Source organism: Helianthus annuus, chromosome 17 (assembly GCF_002127325.2).
Source record: "Helianthus annuus cultivar XRQ/B chromosome 17, HanXRQr2.0-SUNRISE, whole genome shotgun sequence".
Taxonomy (NCBI): Eukaryota; Viridiplantae; Streptophyta; class Magnoliopsida; order Asterales; family Asteraceae; genus Helianthus; species Helianthus annuus.
Window position 1 is genome coordinate 176,962,908 of NC_035449.2, and position 18,016 is coordinate 176,980,923.

The 18,016-nt window shown below is 39.5% G+C and overlaps 1 protein-coding gene across 1 annotated transcript in view; it reads left to right on the forward strand.

Moving 5' to 3' along the window:
* The first annotated feature begins 10,327 nt into the window (after window positions 1-10,327).
* The window catches only part of LOC110925270 (anthranilate N-benzoyltransferase protein 1), a 29,393-nt gene continuing 21,704 nt past the window's right edge, over window positions 10,328-18,016 (forward strand). Inside the window, exon 1 of the mRNA XM_035986369.1 lies at window positions 10,328-10,750. Within this exon, the coding sequence (XP_035842262.1) occupies window positions 10,328-10,750 (423 nt within the window). The remainder of the gene's footprint in view (window positions 10,751-18,016) is intronic.

Sequence of the window (18,016 nt, forward strand, 5' to 3'; positions counted from 1 at the left end):
TAAACTTCTCCAGAACATCGTTCACGTATTTGGTTTGACGAATGAAGATTCCTTCGGGCATCTGCTCCACCTGTAGCCCTAGGAAGAACTTCATCTCCCCCATCGAACTCATTTCAAATTTCCTTTTCATCACTTTCTCAAACTCTTTTACACTAATTATCATTTGGCGATCCAAAGATGATATCGTCGACGTAAATCTGCACGATCAATAGATGCCCTGCAACCTCTTTTGTAAACAATGTACTGTTAATTGTCCCTCTGATGAACCCGTTGTCCAGCAGGTATTGGGAAAGCGTCTCGTACCAGGCTCTCGGGGCCTAGTGTAAACCGTAAAGCGCTTTATCTAGAAGATAGACTTTGTTTTTGTGTACTGGATCTGTGAACCCCGGCGGTTATCCAACGTACACTTCTTCCTTGATTTTGCCATATAGGAATGCAGACTTGACATCTAGTTGGTATACTTTGAATCCTTTCCAGGACGCGAATGCCAGGAAGATTCTTATCGCCTCGAGTAGCAACTGGTGCATACACTTCTTTGAAGTCAATGCCTTCCTGCTGACTGAAACCCTGTACTACCAATCGTGCTTTGTTCCTTACGATCACTCCTCTATCATCCCTCTTACATTTAAAAACCCACTTTGTCTTTATCAGCTTTTGATTCTCAGGGAGATCTACCAATTTCCATACTCCCAGCTTCTCAAATTGCTGCAGCTCTTCCTGCATAGCGTTCACCCAGCTTTCTTCCGTTAATGCTTCCTTATACGTTCGAGGTTCGACCTGCGAGATGAAACACTTTAGTGAAAATCCAACTTGCAAAGGAGCAACAGATGTATAAAAACAAGTAAGTGCTCTGTTGATCTGATCCCGTGTCTTTACTCCGCCCTGAAGATCACTGATTATCTGCTCTGAAGGATGATAAGACAAAGTTCTTGGCATTGCAGTGTCAGGCACGTTAACTTCCGATTGCAAGTTCGTGATGTCTTGATCACCGGTGTGATCCACAGCTTCTGTTGTTGCAACATTTGGTTCCTCGTCAAAAATTGGACCGTCTTCCGATTCTGAGTCGTCAGAAATATCAAATGTTGGAGCTGGTTCCTCTGGGGCTTCGTGTGTCGTTCCACTTGGACCTGCCTCGTGATCGTTTGTACCCATGTCGGGCTGAGAAACTACCAAAGGTCTTGGTACCTGATCTTGTGCCAAATATTGTTGCTGTTGGTATAATAGAACAAGTTCCTCTACACTCGGCTCGGTCGGCAGTTGGAAAGACTCCCAGAGTTTGTCATAATCGAAAAGCAATCTTTGTCCGGGAAGTTGTGGTGGAGTTGTAAATCTCTGACAATCTACATGCTGAACTTGAATTACCTTCCCCAGGCACGGAACAAACACCCTCTTCAGCGGGCTCGCGTAACCTACAAAGAAACCCTCATTAGATTTTGCACCAAATTTGCCATCAGGATCTATAAAAGTACACGGAGATCGATGAAGAAGTTCAAAACACGTTTTCTTGTATTTCTTCACTGTGAGAACTCTATTCAGTGTATAACACGCTGCTGCCACTGCTTCACTCCAGAAAAATATTGGCAACTTGGAATCGGCAAGCATTGTTCGAGCTGTTTCAATTAAGGTGCGATTCTTTCTTTCAGCTACACCATTTTGCTGTGGAGTGTATGGTGCACTAAATTCATGAAGAATCCCTTTTTCATTACAGAACTCGAGCATGCGATTATTCTTGAACTTCGTTCCATTATCACTTCTTATTCTTCTGATCGGTAGCTTATACAGCGTTTCCATCTTCTTGAATAAGATCATCAGTGATTCAAATGTTTGATCTTTCCTCTCCAGACACATCACCCAAGAAAATCTAGTGAAGTCATCAGTGACTACCAGACAGTATAAGTCTCCACTGATACTTTTCACATTAACCGGCCCAAAGAGATCCATGTGGAGTCTCTCGAGTGGTACTCTGATTGAATTCAGCAACTTCTGTGGGTGTGTCTTCTTTGTCTGTTTTCCCTTCTTGCACTCTACACAGTCATCATTCAAATGAAAATTTTTCAAATTTACACCTTTGACTAAATCATTGTGTACAAGAAAATTCATTTTCCTAACATGAATGTGGCCCATCTTTCGATGCCACATTTTTGTTTCCTTTTCTGTTGCCTTTGTTTTTTTCACAAAACATTGTTTTTTATGATCAGTTGTTGTTGCGACGCTCATATCGAGTACATATAAGTCATTTTCTCGAGGAGCTCGCATCAACACCATGTCCTCAGGAGTTTTAAAACCAGGTTTTATGATTAGACATTCATTTTTAGTAAAGTGTACTGTAAAAGACTTGTCATATATTTGTGAGATGCTCAGCAAATTGTTTTCAAGTTCGATTATATAGTTCACTTTATCAAACGTTACGAATCCATTTGTTAGAGTCCCTTCACCAACTATCCTGCCACCCTGATTCCCAGCAAATCCCACATATCCTCTGTTGATAGATTTGACGTCATAAAGCAATGCTAGCATTCCGGTCATGTGCCTTGAAGCTCCGTTGTCCATGATCCACTTCGAGATTATTGACCTCGGAAGCCCCTGCACACATTGAAGAAATTCATTCAAACAATGAGGCCCATGATTTCTTTACAGTGGAAACACTACCAAACACAATATCAGATGTCACATCAACTTTCGGAATGTTAAAAATGACATTTGGAACATCAGTTTTGACTTTTGGTTTTAAATCTTCCTTCTTAATCGGTGGAAATTCCTCAAGAAGCTTATCAAGTTCAAATTCTAGTTTATCAACATCATTTTCAAAAACTTTTGATTCAGTTTTCAAAACATTCTCCATCTTTTTCTCTTCAACTGATGATTTTGGTTTTGCCACCCATGATTGATTTTCAAAAATTTTCATCTTTGGATAAACCTTTGAAGTCTTTCGGACTTTCGAAGATTCACCAATCTCAAAAGTTGATTTTGGTTTTTCTTCGGACTTCAGAGATTCACCTCTTTTCAAGATACGAACAGATGAAATCATTGGTTTTTTACCCTTGTCATCAGTTTGAGTTTTAGGTCTGGGTTTTTGCAAAACAGGTTTGTCAAACTTTTTCATGCATTGCTTGGCCATATGACCAATTTCATTGCAGCGGTAACAAATTCTTTTGTCATATTCAACAAAAGTTGATTTGTAGGTCTCTTCTCTCAACTTCTTCGCTGCATTGAAATCATCAATGGCTTTTTGACTGAAAATGTACTCCTTTTCAGCATCAACACTAGGACCAACAACAAAAACATCACTGATCTTTTCTTTTGGCTTCACATTCTTCTTAGCCATTTTCTTTTCAAATCCAACACCTTTGTTTTTGAAAATGTTTCCATTTCTCTTGTTATTACCACCATCGCCCACCCACTCTTTCTTTCCCGAGTTGTTTGGTTGTGATTTAACAAAAGACCTTTTAGGTTTTGAAAGAAACTCATTGTTGTTCACCTCAGAAATGTCAATCTCGACCAATTTAAACACCTTCTCAACATTCTCAATTTTGGCATTTTGAAGTGGATACTCAAAATCAGAATAAAGTTTGTCAGTTCCGGTCATTTTGTAAACCACAATGATCGGATCATCATTCACAACTGTACCTGATTTTGGTATAAACTTGTCTAAGAAGTTACCATCTTCTTCAGATTCAGAAATAGAGTTCTCAAAGTGAGTTTTCACAGTCTCAAACTCCGAGTTATCACTTTCTTCATCTAACACTTGGTCAACAACGGTTTTGATCACCTGTGACTCATTATCAGTGTCGGATGGAGAAAATGTAACATCAATACTCTCAGGCAACTCATTCTCAACGGTTCTCAATTTGAGGTTCAAAGCAGCTTCCACCCCATCTGGATACTTCTGATTGTAATGATTCCACATTGGGGGTGGAACACTGTTAAAGACAGGTGTTGCATCAGGTTGTTGCGGGACGATTTGATCAATCACATATGATGATGCAACATAACTCATCAACTTCTTATCAATTCTTTCATTTTCAATTTTCATTAACTCTAATTCCTTTTTCAATGAAGCAATTGTATCCAAGTGAATGTTAATTTCCATTTGTTTGTCCATAACTGTTGATTTTAGCAAACTTGTAGCTTTATCATTTTCAAAACTCTCTTTTTGAATTATTTTGATAGATCTAGCCAACGCGTCATATGCTTCTTTTACTTCACTTAGATCATATTTGACTTCATCAGTGTATTGCTTCAATTCCTGAAACTTTTTGTCTTTTTCAAGACATTCCATGCATGGTTTTGAACAGTTTTTGCATGAAGTTTCAGAAATTGAATCAATCTTTTCAACAATCTTTTCCTCTTGATCAATTTTAACATCCTGTTTACCAACACCATTAGACTCTGACTCAGACACTCCTTCTGATTTGATCTCCTCACTTTCTGATTGCCTGGCAGACTCCTTTTAACTTGACTCTGTTTTTACCGACACGTTTTCAACTGACTCAGTATCAACAGACTCCGATTCTACAGATTCTGTGTCTACCTCTTTCAGTTTGCCCATCAAAGCTTTGTCAGCAATTTCCTTCAGTGTCTCTTCATTCATTTCTTTAGACACGTCAATTATCTCTTCAACAGGAGCTTTCTCAACGTCGTACTGTGGACAGAATCCTGTGGTTGGCTCACTGAAAAAACCTACAAAAGATTCAAATGTATTAGGAGGCATTATTGATTTGAAAGAACTAGCAATAACCTCATGTTCAGATTGATAATAGTAGACTTCTGCAGCAACTTCTTCAAGATCAGCCAAACTCTCTTCAGACACGACTTCACTCACAACCTCAGTTTCAACACTGCTTTCTGGTTCTTCCACAATTTCTGCCATCATTGCCATTCCCTCACTACCAGGGATATACTTATCCCAGCTAAAACCTTCAGCAACTTTTTCATCATCCTGATTCACTAGAAGGGCTTTTTCAGGCTTGTTTTCGATCTGAGGTCTTTGAGTGAATGATTGTTGACTTGGCTTGTGATAGATGGCTTGTTTGTAGTAGTCGTTTGAGAACGGATTTTGATGGTTGTTGACCTCTTGGTTTGGACACTCTCGCTTGAAATGTCCCCTCTCTTTGCATTTGAAACGTGTGACTTTAGATTTGTCAAAACCGAGCTTTTGATCTAGTCCTGAAAGACTGTTCCGACCAGTTATTTCCATAAATCGTTGAGCTCTCCTCACCAAGCTCACCATTCCCCATTTGATATCAATCGATTCCAGCTCTTCTGGATCTATTTGATCGTAATCCTCCTTTGTCATGTCTGGATTACCGATCCTTCCAGCTACTAAACTCTCATATGACTCAAGAACAGAAGCTAACAGTGAAATGTGTTGCTTTGCAGCTACTTCTGTAAACTCTTGTCCATTTTTGATGTTTACAGCAATGTTACACTGTATCCCAGAAACATAACCCTGACTGTTTGAACTTGAGGAGCTTTGTGGAGTCACTTGTTCTGGAGCTTTGGGATTTGGCTCATAACTTGCAAATGGTGAATGATTATTGTTGCTTGATGTACTTGATGAAGCACTGGATGTTGAATCGGCACTGAAAGCAGTCTGGATCTTTGGGCTTAGATTCGTTGTTGCCGAGGGACTTCCTTTGTAATATAATGAAACGTCTTGTTGAACATTGGAAGCATTCATCTTTCTGATCTTCATCAGCTCAAGTTCATGTGCTTCGATCTTCTCAATGAATGAACTAAGGTTGAACCCAACATACTCTAAATTGTTTTTCAACACCAACAGATAAGTACCCCATTCATCGTATGGTAACGCATCTGCTAGTTTATCAACCCAGTCTTCATCCTTTTTCTCAATACCCAACCGCTTCATCTCAACAACTAGGTGACAATATCTCTCGATCAATTGTTTTGTTGTCTCACCCTTAATTCCTGTGAAGATATCAAACTCTTTCTTCAGCAAAGCAGTCTTGCTTTTTATCATTGCCACACTTCCCTGAAACTTTACTTTTAGTGAATTCCAGACTGACTGTGAATTATCCTCATGTTGCAGTAACACTAAGATATCCTCTTTGATTGTCTGTTGTAGAATACTCATCATCTTCTTTTCTGCCTTGAAATCATCTTGTTCAAGTGGAGTCAAACTACCAATTGATTTCTCAAGTCCGGAACCATTCTTTGGAGGAACATATTTTGATTCGATTTTCATCCAACACTCGAAATAGTTAGCTAGCACCCATGTCTTAAACCTTCCAGACCACCCAGCATACTCATCAATATTCATCAATTTTGGCGGTTTCTGCATCGTACCGAGTTCATTCTCCATGTTCACATTTTGTACGATCCTAGCTGGGGTTTGTACTGCTGTCATTCCCCCACCGGCAAACAAGTTGTAGAACTCTTGGTTATCCATTTTACGAAAACGGTTTACGAAAAAAAATTTCAAGTTTTGAAAATGTTACTTTCAAGCGAAATCACTTTCTACACGAACTAGACTTCAAACGGAATTACAGACAATATGGATTTTCACACGAAATCAAGTTTCGTGCGAAATCATATTCTCAAACGGAAACAACTTTTATGTGAAATCAATTTTCACGCGAAATCAAACTTTCAAACGAAATCAGGTGTAATTTCGTACGAAATCAACACAACACCTGTTTTCGTGCGAAATAGCCAAACGGAATGCTCTTTTCAAACGAAATTAGTAATTTCGTGCGAAATTACCTCAACTTTTCAAGCGAAATATATGTTCGTTTAAACGAAATCAACTGTTTGGCCCATTTTTGTCACTTTTAGTTCGAATTTTGATCTGATTCTCTCAAGGGTTTGTTAAAACTGTATTTTACACGTTATATCAAAAAATCAGTCCATTTTGTCCGTGAATTTGTCCAGAAGTCCAAAAAATGAGTAGAAAAAGGCACTGATTCAAGTGTATTGACTCATCACTGGCTCTGATACCACCTGTAGGATCGTTTTGCGATAAAATGAGTCGATCAGAATCAATACACAACTGTTTGAGAGCGGAAACAAACAAACAGCCTAGAATCAGTGAAAGAAATGAGTAGAAACAGAGTATATCACTTAAAACAAGCTTCTCATTGATAATTGACTTGAATACACAGTGGAAATCCGACAGCACTTCGTTACACTTCACCTAATTTCGTACCAAATGAGAAGCACACTGCTCATATATATAGGCCACTGATTTCGCACGAAATAGCATTATGCTATTTCGTACGAAATTACAAAACCTAATTTCGTGCGAAATAGCAACATGCTATTTTGTGCGAAATTACTTCAAAACATTATAAAATTACATTTTGACCCTGTAAACCCTACTACAAGCTACCGACATGACCTAGACTTTAGACGTAGGCTATAGACATTATGCACCAACACATCTCATCCCTCTTCTTCGAAAAGACTTCATATTCTTGCATCCTTTTGCGAAATCGGGATACACCCCCAGGAAACAAGGTAGCAAGGTTGCAAGTACCCATCATCATCTTCGAAATCATCAGTTCATCGATGAGCAAGAACCTCGAACGGTAGGAGGAGCAAAATGGGTAAGAACATCCTCATAAACGAAAGAATACTTCAAGCGGTGACCAACTGTGACCTTGCAATCTGGCACATAAACCTCTTTGAGATTAACATTGGTAGAACCTTCACCACCTTTCCTGAAACCCTTCAAGCTCACAACCTTCTTACCCGCTAATTTACTCCCCTTACCAATTACCAAGGACAAATCCTTGTCTTTTTTTCCTCAACCCCAACGTCCAAACATTTTAAGCCTCTATGACATCACTCAGTTGCACTGGCTCAGAGACCGATGGTGGATGGTCAGCTACCTTTAACATACATCAGGTTAAACATTGGGTAGAAGCTTTGGAAGCACCGGCCCTAGTAAAGCATTTGACGTTTGGGACATTCACGTGGGCTGAACCCTCGAACCTATGTTTAGTGTTCCTGGCAACAACATATTCACCGGGCGTGGCCTCAGCGTCCCCAAACACAACATCAGAGGTACCATCACTCTTGATAAAGCAAAACATCATACCCTGATCATCCCTCATGAGCACAGGGTCACGATCTGGCTTGTCCCACAAGGTGCTCACACCCATCAACACTAAAAGGTGTTCAGGAAAGGGACGAAGCCTCGAAGAACATTTCCTAATGGCTTTTAACAACCAACTATCTAGTTCAGACTCAAATGGCTCAAGCTTGTTTAACATAGCATCAGGGTGCCTCCAAACAAGCTTGAAGGGAACAATGGACTCAGAAATCCAGAAAAATCGGTCCTTCCAAGAACCAAAGGTAGTAACCATTGAGGAAATCAAATAAACATCAACTGGGGATGTCCCAAACGTGAATCGTCGTTCTTGGTCAACCGGAAGAAACATCGGAACAACAACGATGGGCCATACCCTATCACAAAACCTCAAAGTGTAAAGTTCCAGCAAGACCTTGAGGACGCAACTGACCAAGAGACACACGATAATACTCTAAAATATTCAGAACAAAGACCGAAAACGAATGACACAAGTTGGAAAACTCGAAATGACAGCAATAAAGAGCAATCGAACCAGCGGGACACTGATCGATCGATTTATCTAAAACCCGGAGCCACCGGATTAAAGCTTTAGATCGATCCCCCATTCTTTACAAAAAGCCTCAACTTCCTCTCTAGTGAGACAAGAATAACTCACATACAGATCTTTGCTAGCACCCAGACGCGATCGAAAGAAAAAAGAAAGTGAAGTCTAGGCAGATATTATTACACAAAAGGCAAAAAACTGCCATCCATCACATTAATTGTCATTTCAAAATTCAAATCCAAAAAACTTAGACGCCTGATAACTTTTCAAGCCTTGAAGCCTTTAAGCAATAAAAATCGTGTACAAAAGTCAGAAGAATTTGAGCTTACACCCCAAATACCTCTGACTTGGGGGGGCTGATGACGGGGGTAGCTCAAACCTTAATAAACTGATTAGAGACACAACAGCTTAAAAGGTTAAAAGGTTAAAGGTTCGGAAATGGTCCAACGGTCATGAACAGTAAAAAAGACAAGTCAGAGCCTTGTCACGTCACCCTTTGCGTGTGAAACCTCCTGCCCAGCCGCAACCAGACCATGTGGAAGAGCACACCCTTTTGTCCGTAGGTCCAAACCCTTCAACCCCTAAAAGGGTAAGTCCCTCACTGCAAGCCAGGTTCACTAGTAAAAGGTTTCTCCTTTGAGAAACCTCTTCCCCTATAAATTGCAACCCATGGCAAACATGCAACACACTCCAGAATCAGTAGGAATCATCCTAACTCTCTGATTCTTCCTCTCCATCTCGAGAACCAGCTTCATGCTTGCTTCTCTTCTTCTTCTCCCATGAGAACTAGCTTCATGCTTGCTTCTCTTCTTCACACTAAATAATTCATCTTCTCCAACGATTGCTTTCTAGGCTGATCCCTAATCAGTTCAGGATCTAAGGAGAATAACAACAATACTAGTGAACCTCTCTCCACGTCTTGAAAACGTGGGGGGACCCCACGACCTGCGTTAGGCTAATCGAAACATTGAACCCTTTTACCCGGAGATATCGCTACAGGCCTTGGTCTTGTATTTGTTGTAGCAACAACTATTGTGTAAATGAATTTTTATTATGAAAAAAGCATGCGAAAGGGTCCTATTCATGTTATCAGTTTAGGAAGTTTGAGTTGAGAATAAGTAATACTCCTAAATGAAATCTAATCATAGTAACAGCTATGTACCATCAGGTTATATCACTTGAGTTGAGAATAAGTAATACTCCTAAATGAAATCTAACCATAGTAACAGCTATGTACCATCAGGTTATATATATCACAGCGCATTTATTGTTGCTTATTAAAATGACTATGGTTAAAATGAAGACTGTTTTGGGAAAATTACTAAAATTAACATTTCGAGTAACATTAAAATAGTGCGCAATAGACATATCTAAAACCATCCGATCACGATTCGAAAAATTAGCATTGCGGGCTAGGGTGGCTAGAATTTAGCCGGCACAAAAAAAAAAAAAAAAAAAAAAAAAAAAAAAAAAAACCTTGAAAGGTATGCACGTGTCCATAAAAACAGTAAATTAAAATAATACACATGTAAAGCATATAGGCTAATTAGTATTAGCTGGCGGTTAAAAAGGTCTATTTAAAAAAAAAGGCTAAAAGTCGCTATTTTAGTAAAAAGGTTGGTAAAACGTTTATTCTAGTGATTTTCCCGATCTTGTCCTATAAATATCACTGATAAATTGCTAGCGTCGTGAGTTCAAAGCCTCGCTAGCTCTAAATCGCTCTTGCTGATATGGACATTGGGGGTGACAGTTTCTCGGTGAAGGTGATTCAAAAGGAAGTGGTTCATGCTGAAGAAGCATGGAATGAGCACTGGTTACCCTTTACAAACTTTGATTTGCTTCTGCCACCTTTGGAGGTTGGCTCAATCTTCTTTTACAAGAAACCCGCCCATGCGGCGAGTTTCTTCACCATTGTAAACACGCTTAAAGCTTCTCTATCCCGAGCTCTCGCACTCTACCCTCCCCTCGCAGGCGAGATAGCGTGGAATGGAGCTGCTGGAGAGAATCAAATTCACTGCAACAACCGAGGGGTTTACTTCATTGAAGCTGTTGCTGACGTGGTTCTCAAGGAACTGAATTTGTACAATCCTGATGAGTGCATAGAGGGTAAACTAATGCCCAAGAAACTACTACATGGGGTTCTTGCTATCCAGGTAATCAATAACTATTAACCCTGGATTCAAAAGTCTCAATAGATATTAACGTAGTACATGTATTTATTTTTTCATTTATCTGTTTTCGTGTGAACTAAAAGTTTAATTAAACTTAATGATGCATGCATGCATTAAAGGGGTGTTTGGCCTAGCTTTTTTATCTAAGCTTATAGTTTTTTTAGCTTATTTTTACAAAATAAACACTATTGGATGTTTGGTTGATCTTTTTAACCTTATGCTTATTAGCTTATATAAGCTAATTTCAAGAAGCTTATGGGTTGATGATTTTTTTAGCTTATTTGAATAAGATGGTTTTTACTCATTTGCCCTCAATGGTGGATTAACTCATTTGAATATGATACACATAATGGTATTATACCTCTTCTCATAATACACAATGAATTAATCTGATAAAGGAAAAAAGAATATCTAAGAAATCAGTTGAACTTAGATTATAAAGGAAAAAAAGAATATCTAAGAAATCAGTTGAACTTAGATTATAAAAGTAAGTTGGTGATAGTTACCAGAATTCGTGTGTGCATTGCGGCTTGATATGTCGAAAAGGATATTGAACATAAAAAAGAATGTTGGTATCGGTTCTAATAATAATGATACTGGTACTAGTGTTGTTCGGTCATTGTGGCAGCGGGTGTTCGATCTATATCGGTCCGGTTCCTTACGGTACCGGTATGATACAAGCATTCGGTATAGCAACCGAAAGAGATACATAGATCGAAAATTATAGAAACGAATATCAGTTCCGGTTTGGATAATATCGATACCGGTACCGATGTTATTCGGACGGAACCGGTTCGTTTTGTCATGACACCTGTAGAAATGTAAAAAAACATTAAAATGAGTACCGGTAGAGGTATGGATGTTTTTTGAACAATATTTGTTTGGTTCGTCACAATAAAGGACAAAAAAATAGTACCCGCTTGTTTTTTAATGTAACTTTTATTGAAACGTAAATAATATAAGCATGTCGTATCAATTATTATGATAAAGGAAAAGGGTAAGCAACGGCAGCAATGAGGCAGCTTAGATAACATGTACATTTATGCATGTTTCAGTTACTTGTATCTTACTTTTCCCAACTCGGTTTTAGCAAAACTTATGTCGAGAGGTGGATAAAAATAAGCACATCGTAATAGTGTACTCGGAATTATATAAAACAATGTATTTTAAAAGTCATAAGAGAAAAATTAATACAATATTTTAGGTACTTTTGGTAACATGAACGTTGTGTTTCAATTAGATGTACATTAGCACTCACAACTCGATTTAATAAAAAGGCTACATGGAGACATTGATAAAAATGAGTATAAATGCTCAGATTTTTATAAAATATAGTATCTTAAAAGTAATAATAGAAAAATAAAATATGTTTAAAATATAGTTATAATATAGTAAATTAATAAAAGTAAATTAACAGTATGCCCATACTGATTTTTTATAGATAGTGAATTCAAATGCATGTAACGGGAATATCTAAATTCACTAGTGAGAAATTAAATTTAGTGAAAAGTATGGTTCCTTATGCTACTAGTATGATACTAGATTTGGTATTGAAACAGAAAGAGATACACAGATCAAAAATAATAAAACGAAAATCAGTGTCGGTTTGGATAATATTGATACCGGTACAAATATTATTTGGATGGAACCGGTTTGTTTCGTCATGACACCAGTAGAAATGTAAAAAAAACATTAAAACGAGCATCGGTAGAGGTATGAATGTTTTTCCGGACAATATTTGTTTGGTTTGTCACAGTAAAGGACAAAAAAATAGTACCCGTTTGTTTTTTAATACAACTTTTATTGAAACGTAGATAATATAAGCATGTCGCATCAAATTGTTATGATAAAGAAAATGGATAAGCAACAACAATTTATATATAAGAAAATTAAGCAATAAGGCAGCTTGGATAACAAGTACATTTATGCATGCTTCAGTTACTTGTATCTTACTTTTCCCCACTCGGTTTTGAGCAAAACTTCTGTTGAGAGGTAGACAAAAATAAGCACATTGTAATAGAGTATCCGGAATTACATAAAATATCATATATTAAAAGTTATAAGAGAAAAACAAATACAATATTTTTGTTAGTTATGATAACATAAATATTGTGTTTCAATTAGTTGTACATTAACACTCGCAACTCGGTTTAAGAAAAAGGCTACATGGAGACGTAGATAAAAGTGAGTACGTCATATTGACATACTCAGATTTTTATAAAAAAAAATAAGTATTTTTACAAAAATTTTTCATCATCATCATACTTAATAAATCCCACCAATAGCGAACCTAAGTTAGGGTCTGAGGATGGTAAGATGCAAACAATCTTACCCTTACCTCGTAGGAATATAAAGTCTGCTTCAAGTGAGACCACCGGCTCGATAGTAGTTTTGCATCAAGCCTTGGACATAAGGCACATAACTGTAGGTCCCTCGGAGGTTGAGGTTAAACCTTATCCTTGTTATGTTTAACACTCTAGCAAGTGCGGAATCCAAGCTAGAATGCAAACCGATAGTTTAGATGAAAGCACAAGCAACAAAGAGAAAGAGTAGACACGCAATATATCAAAGTTTTCTCTTGTATTTCAGTGGACACGGTTACAGCCCTTGACCAAACTGAAAATGCTCTCTACAAGACTTGGTTCACTCACACACATGTAACTCACTGATGTCTACTGTGAAATGAACCATACATGGGATATATATACCCACAACAGATTACATGCTCGAAGGATAAGATAGTCTGGTCGAAGGATCATCTATCGACCAGAAATCTACCGAAGGATCCATACATACCTCGAAGGATGATATATCCTTCGAGGTCCATCTGTATCCATCGAAGGTTGTCTTTCGAGGTCATCGAAGGATATAAACCATCCTTCGATGACATCCTTCGAAGCAAAACAAACTTACATACTTAGTGTTGACTGTTTGGCCAAGTCAAACCAGGAGGATGGTTGACTTGGTCAAACTTACAATCAAACACATATACAAATCAACACAAGACGTAAACAAGACTAACAAAGACATCGTTTTATAACATTACAAAATACAGACAAAGTACAGATACAAATGCACCAACAAACTCCCCCTTGGCTGTAGCTTTGTCTCGATCTTCGTGTCTTTAAGTCTCGGACGTCCTTTCAACTGTCAAATGATGCGATGACCATGCACTTCCCGCATTAACCAGATTGAAGCAGTACAAGGCCATCTTCTGAAACTTCATTGCTTGTTCCCGATCCCGAACCAAGTAGTTGATCTCGTGATCCTTAAGAACAATAATATCCGACCTGGACATGTTAGTAATCCACATCGGATCTATTATTCGAAAGTTCTCTTGACTATCTCGGAATAAGATCACGGCTTCTCCAGTATCCGCATCATAGACCCAACAACGAAAGTTTCCTAGAAAGTCAGTCTTCATTTTCAACAAAGGTATCTTCTTCATCACTTTTGGAGGATCATAAACCAAACGATATCGAGCAGTGTTTGTCTCTGGATCAAGTGTAAATCTGATCTGCTCGTATCGAGGAAACTGCGGCTTGTATAACGGATCCTTCCAACCCCTTCTTCTTTCCAACCTGATCTTCTTTGCAAACAGATCCACCATCTTGTCTTCGACTCGATTGATAACATCTAGTTGAGCTAAAACTGCAACATCATAGTACGGAAGTGACAGAATGCTTAGAAGAGTCCTAAAATACTGAAGACCACTTTCTCGTTTCACGACCATGCAGTGAAGTTCCTTAACGAACATCCAACTAATGATACGACCCCGAGCCTGATTCTTTTCCAGACTCATGTAATTAACCAGATCCAACGGAGCGAGCGGAGGAGGATTCCTAGCTAGGAAATCCGCTCGCCATTCATTCACAGTCTTCTCACGGTTTTCTTGAGCTGTCGGAGAATCTGAAGAAAGATTGGCAAATTCTGCTGTCTTTTCTGCCACATACTCATCATCAAGAGCATTAACCTTCGCATTATCTTGCCCAACATAGACAGGACGTTCAGGATCCGAACCGATGAAGATTTCATCAATTGTAGAGAAATCAGTTTGGTCCTGAACCAACGGAGTAGCATCAATCATGCTCACATCAACTTCATCCAATTCTGTCAGAGCCAGTACCTGTTCATCTGACATTTCGGTAACATGTTCTCCCTCTTCTAACAGTTCACCTGTGACTGGATGATACTGAAGAACACCTGAGGATTCAGGGAGATCTGCAAACGTTTCTGGTTCCAGACTAACATGCTCATGCCCTGTAGAAGTTTCTAGCGTTTCTGTCTGCTCAGATGGGCCAGTGGTAGCTGTTGAAGGAGCAGTAGGAGCATCTTGAGATGTACCAGACCCACCTGCAGCCCCGGATGCAGTTGCACCGGAACCTGAGGCAGCTGGTTGATCCGGATTTGCTACATCATCATCCCTGTCATCCTCACGCCTTGAGGGTACAATGCCTAATGCATTGCATCTTTCATTCCACAGCGTACCCACTTTCTGATTAATCTTCTTGAAGTTTGCGTACACAGGCTTGAAGCCTTCTATTAATTGATCATCGCGATTTTTATAGCGCTCTGACAGCTCTTCATGCTTCTGCCTTAGTGCTTTTGCCTCATTCTCCAACACAGTACTATGCCTTTTCATTATCTCGACCTCCCTATCACGAGCCCTGTTGGCTTCTTTTAACCTTTCGATCTCTATAGCCTGTGCATTTATCTTAAGATTCTGGGCATCAACAATTGAGACTAACTTGTTGTGTGCCTCCACATCCCGTGTTCGTTGCACACGATACTCTTCAATCGTTCTTGTATGCCGACCGACTATAGAACCCAATTCACTGACTTGTTCAATCAGGAACTGAATCTTTTCAGCTTCAGATAAAACAGACAACGTCTCTACCAGAGTCGGTCGCGAAGGCTCAGGTCCTGAGGAGCCAGACTGACCAGCCTGACCAGAAGCACCTGTGGGACCAGTAATAACAAGAGGAGGTCGGACATGTGTACCTGAGGCGGGAGTTGCAGGCGGCTGTTGATCAACAGACACCGTGCGCGTCCCAGAAGACCTCTGAGGAGAAGACATCAGGTCCAGCGTCTCTGATGCAGTCAGTTGATCACTAACAGGAGGCAGCTGTTGCTCTGGAGCAGTTGAAAGCTGAATAGAAACAGGGATAGAGGAATCACCAGCCGTTTTCTTTGACGCACGAGTACCCTGTCTTTTTGCTTTCCTCTTTCTAATAAAACCTGGAGCAGCAGGGATATAATCCTCATCTTTGTCAGATTCTCCAGTTCTAACCGTCTTCTCTATTCGTTCAAAACGGAGATTCCCGCGATTATCATAGACCTTTCGCATCCCTGGAGGAGGAGGATTATCATCCTCAGAAGACGAACCATCGTCACAAGAACCTCCTTCATCTTCAGAAGATGAACTGCTTTCATCTATCAACTTCCTCGGCTTGTCCGCCTTTCCTTTGCCTTTGTCAGTCGCAACATTACCTGACTGACTAGCAGGACCACCAGCTCCACCTTCACTACCGCCTGTCTCACCAACTATAGTACCACCATCACCACCTGCACCAACACGAGCATCAGGATCGACAAACACTCCCTGAACTTCTTCTGCAGCAACATTCACATCGACTTCAACATGTGCTGCAGCACTGGAACTGCCAGCAGACTTTCTGCTCGATGCTTTAATACCATGCTTAGCCCCGAGCTGCGTATTAGCCAAAGCGATTAACCTTGGCTCTTCATCATCAGAATCACTCGCAGCTCGACGCCATTTGTTGTTCTGCGGTGCCTCATAGTTCGGAACATCGAGATGACCAATAAGCTTTCTAATTGGATCCGATTCCGTATAGGCGGACATGGACTTGAAGATCAGTAGAGTACGCTCATTCATCGGATTGACAGGTAGAACATCTGCTTCAGCTTTAGGAAGATCAGGAATCTGATCATCAATCATCATCTGCAGGAATCTAGGATATAGCCAGAACTTGGTAGATGTTCGTTGAGTAGCTGACGGGAGTGGCCTTCGAGCATTTTCCTTCAGATTGTCGAAAATATAACGAGATATGTTGAACGGCTTATTCAGAATCAAAGCCGTAAACAATCCCGTTAAATCAATCGGTGACAGATCATATCCAGATCTTTTGTTGCTCAGGCAGTGAATAAGGATATGCAACAAGAACTTGTATCGAAGCGGCATAAACTTCTTGTTGATCTGATTTGCAAGAACGTTGTCGCTGTACCGTAGCCTCATCAGTAATCCCCGCTGACATTGTAAATCAATAAAAGTAGAATCTTCTGGTTGATCGCCTAGTTGCAAGCGTGCTCTGATGGTGTTCTCTGTAATCACCACGGGTCTCCCAGCAACTGATCCATTAATCACTTCCTTGTTCTCCACTGTTTCAACCACAGCCGAATTCCAGAACTCCTTGATATGAGATTGATAAGCAGTATGCTGTGTAGTGATTGCATAGTTGATACGAGCGCGATGAAGATACTCCATAATTCCCGTGAATTCCGGACTGATTTTGCCCTCCGGTTGAAGATAAGCTGCCATGTTATGTCTAGGTTCAGACATAGATTCAACCTCAGATTTCTCCTTCTTTGTTGGCTTTGCCCGTTCCTTTCTCACTTTCGGTGCCATTTCTGTACATCAAAACATCGACACGTAATGAGAAAAGTCAAACAGTCAACAAGGATTTCACACTTTAGAAAAATTTCAATTTCTTGAAAAATTTCTAAGTGTTGAACCCTCGAAAGATGTCATTTAGCCATCGAAGGATTGAAACATGGCTCGAAGGATGACTGACTGTTCGAAGGATGTTACTTTCCTCGAAGGATGAAATTCCTTATCGAAGGATCATCTTTCGAAGAATCAAGAATTTGAAAGATGTCTTGATCATTCGAAAGGTCTGATCAATCGAAGGATGAATCCTTCGAGAAATCTAACATCTTTCGATTTCCAATTCGAAAGATATTTTACATCTCATCTTTCGAGGTTATGAGTCATCATCTTTCGTTTTGTTTTCCGGCAACACAGATCATCGGAAAATTTTCCGGTGGGGTTTTTAGTGATTTCCGGTGACAGTTTTTAAGTGGGTTTCAAGTGTGTTTTAGACCAGATAACAACAACACTAAAAACCATTTAAACATCAACATTTTATAATCAAACCGGACACTAATCTAACCACATTCACTGATTTAGACCAAAAACCAAACAATCTCTGTTTAACCCAACCCAAACCC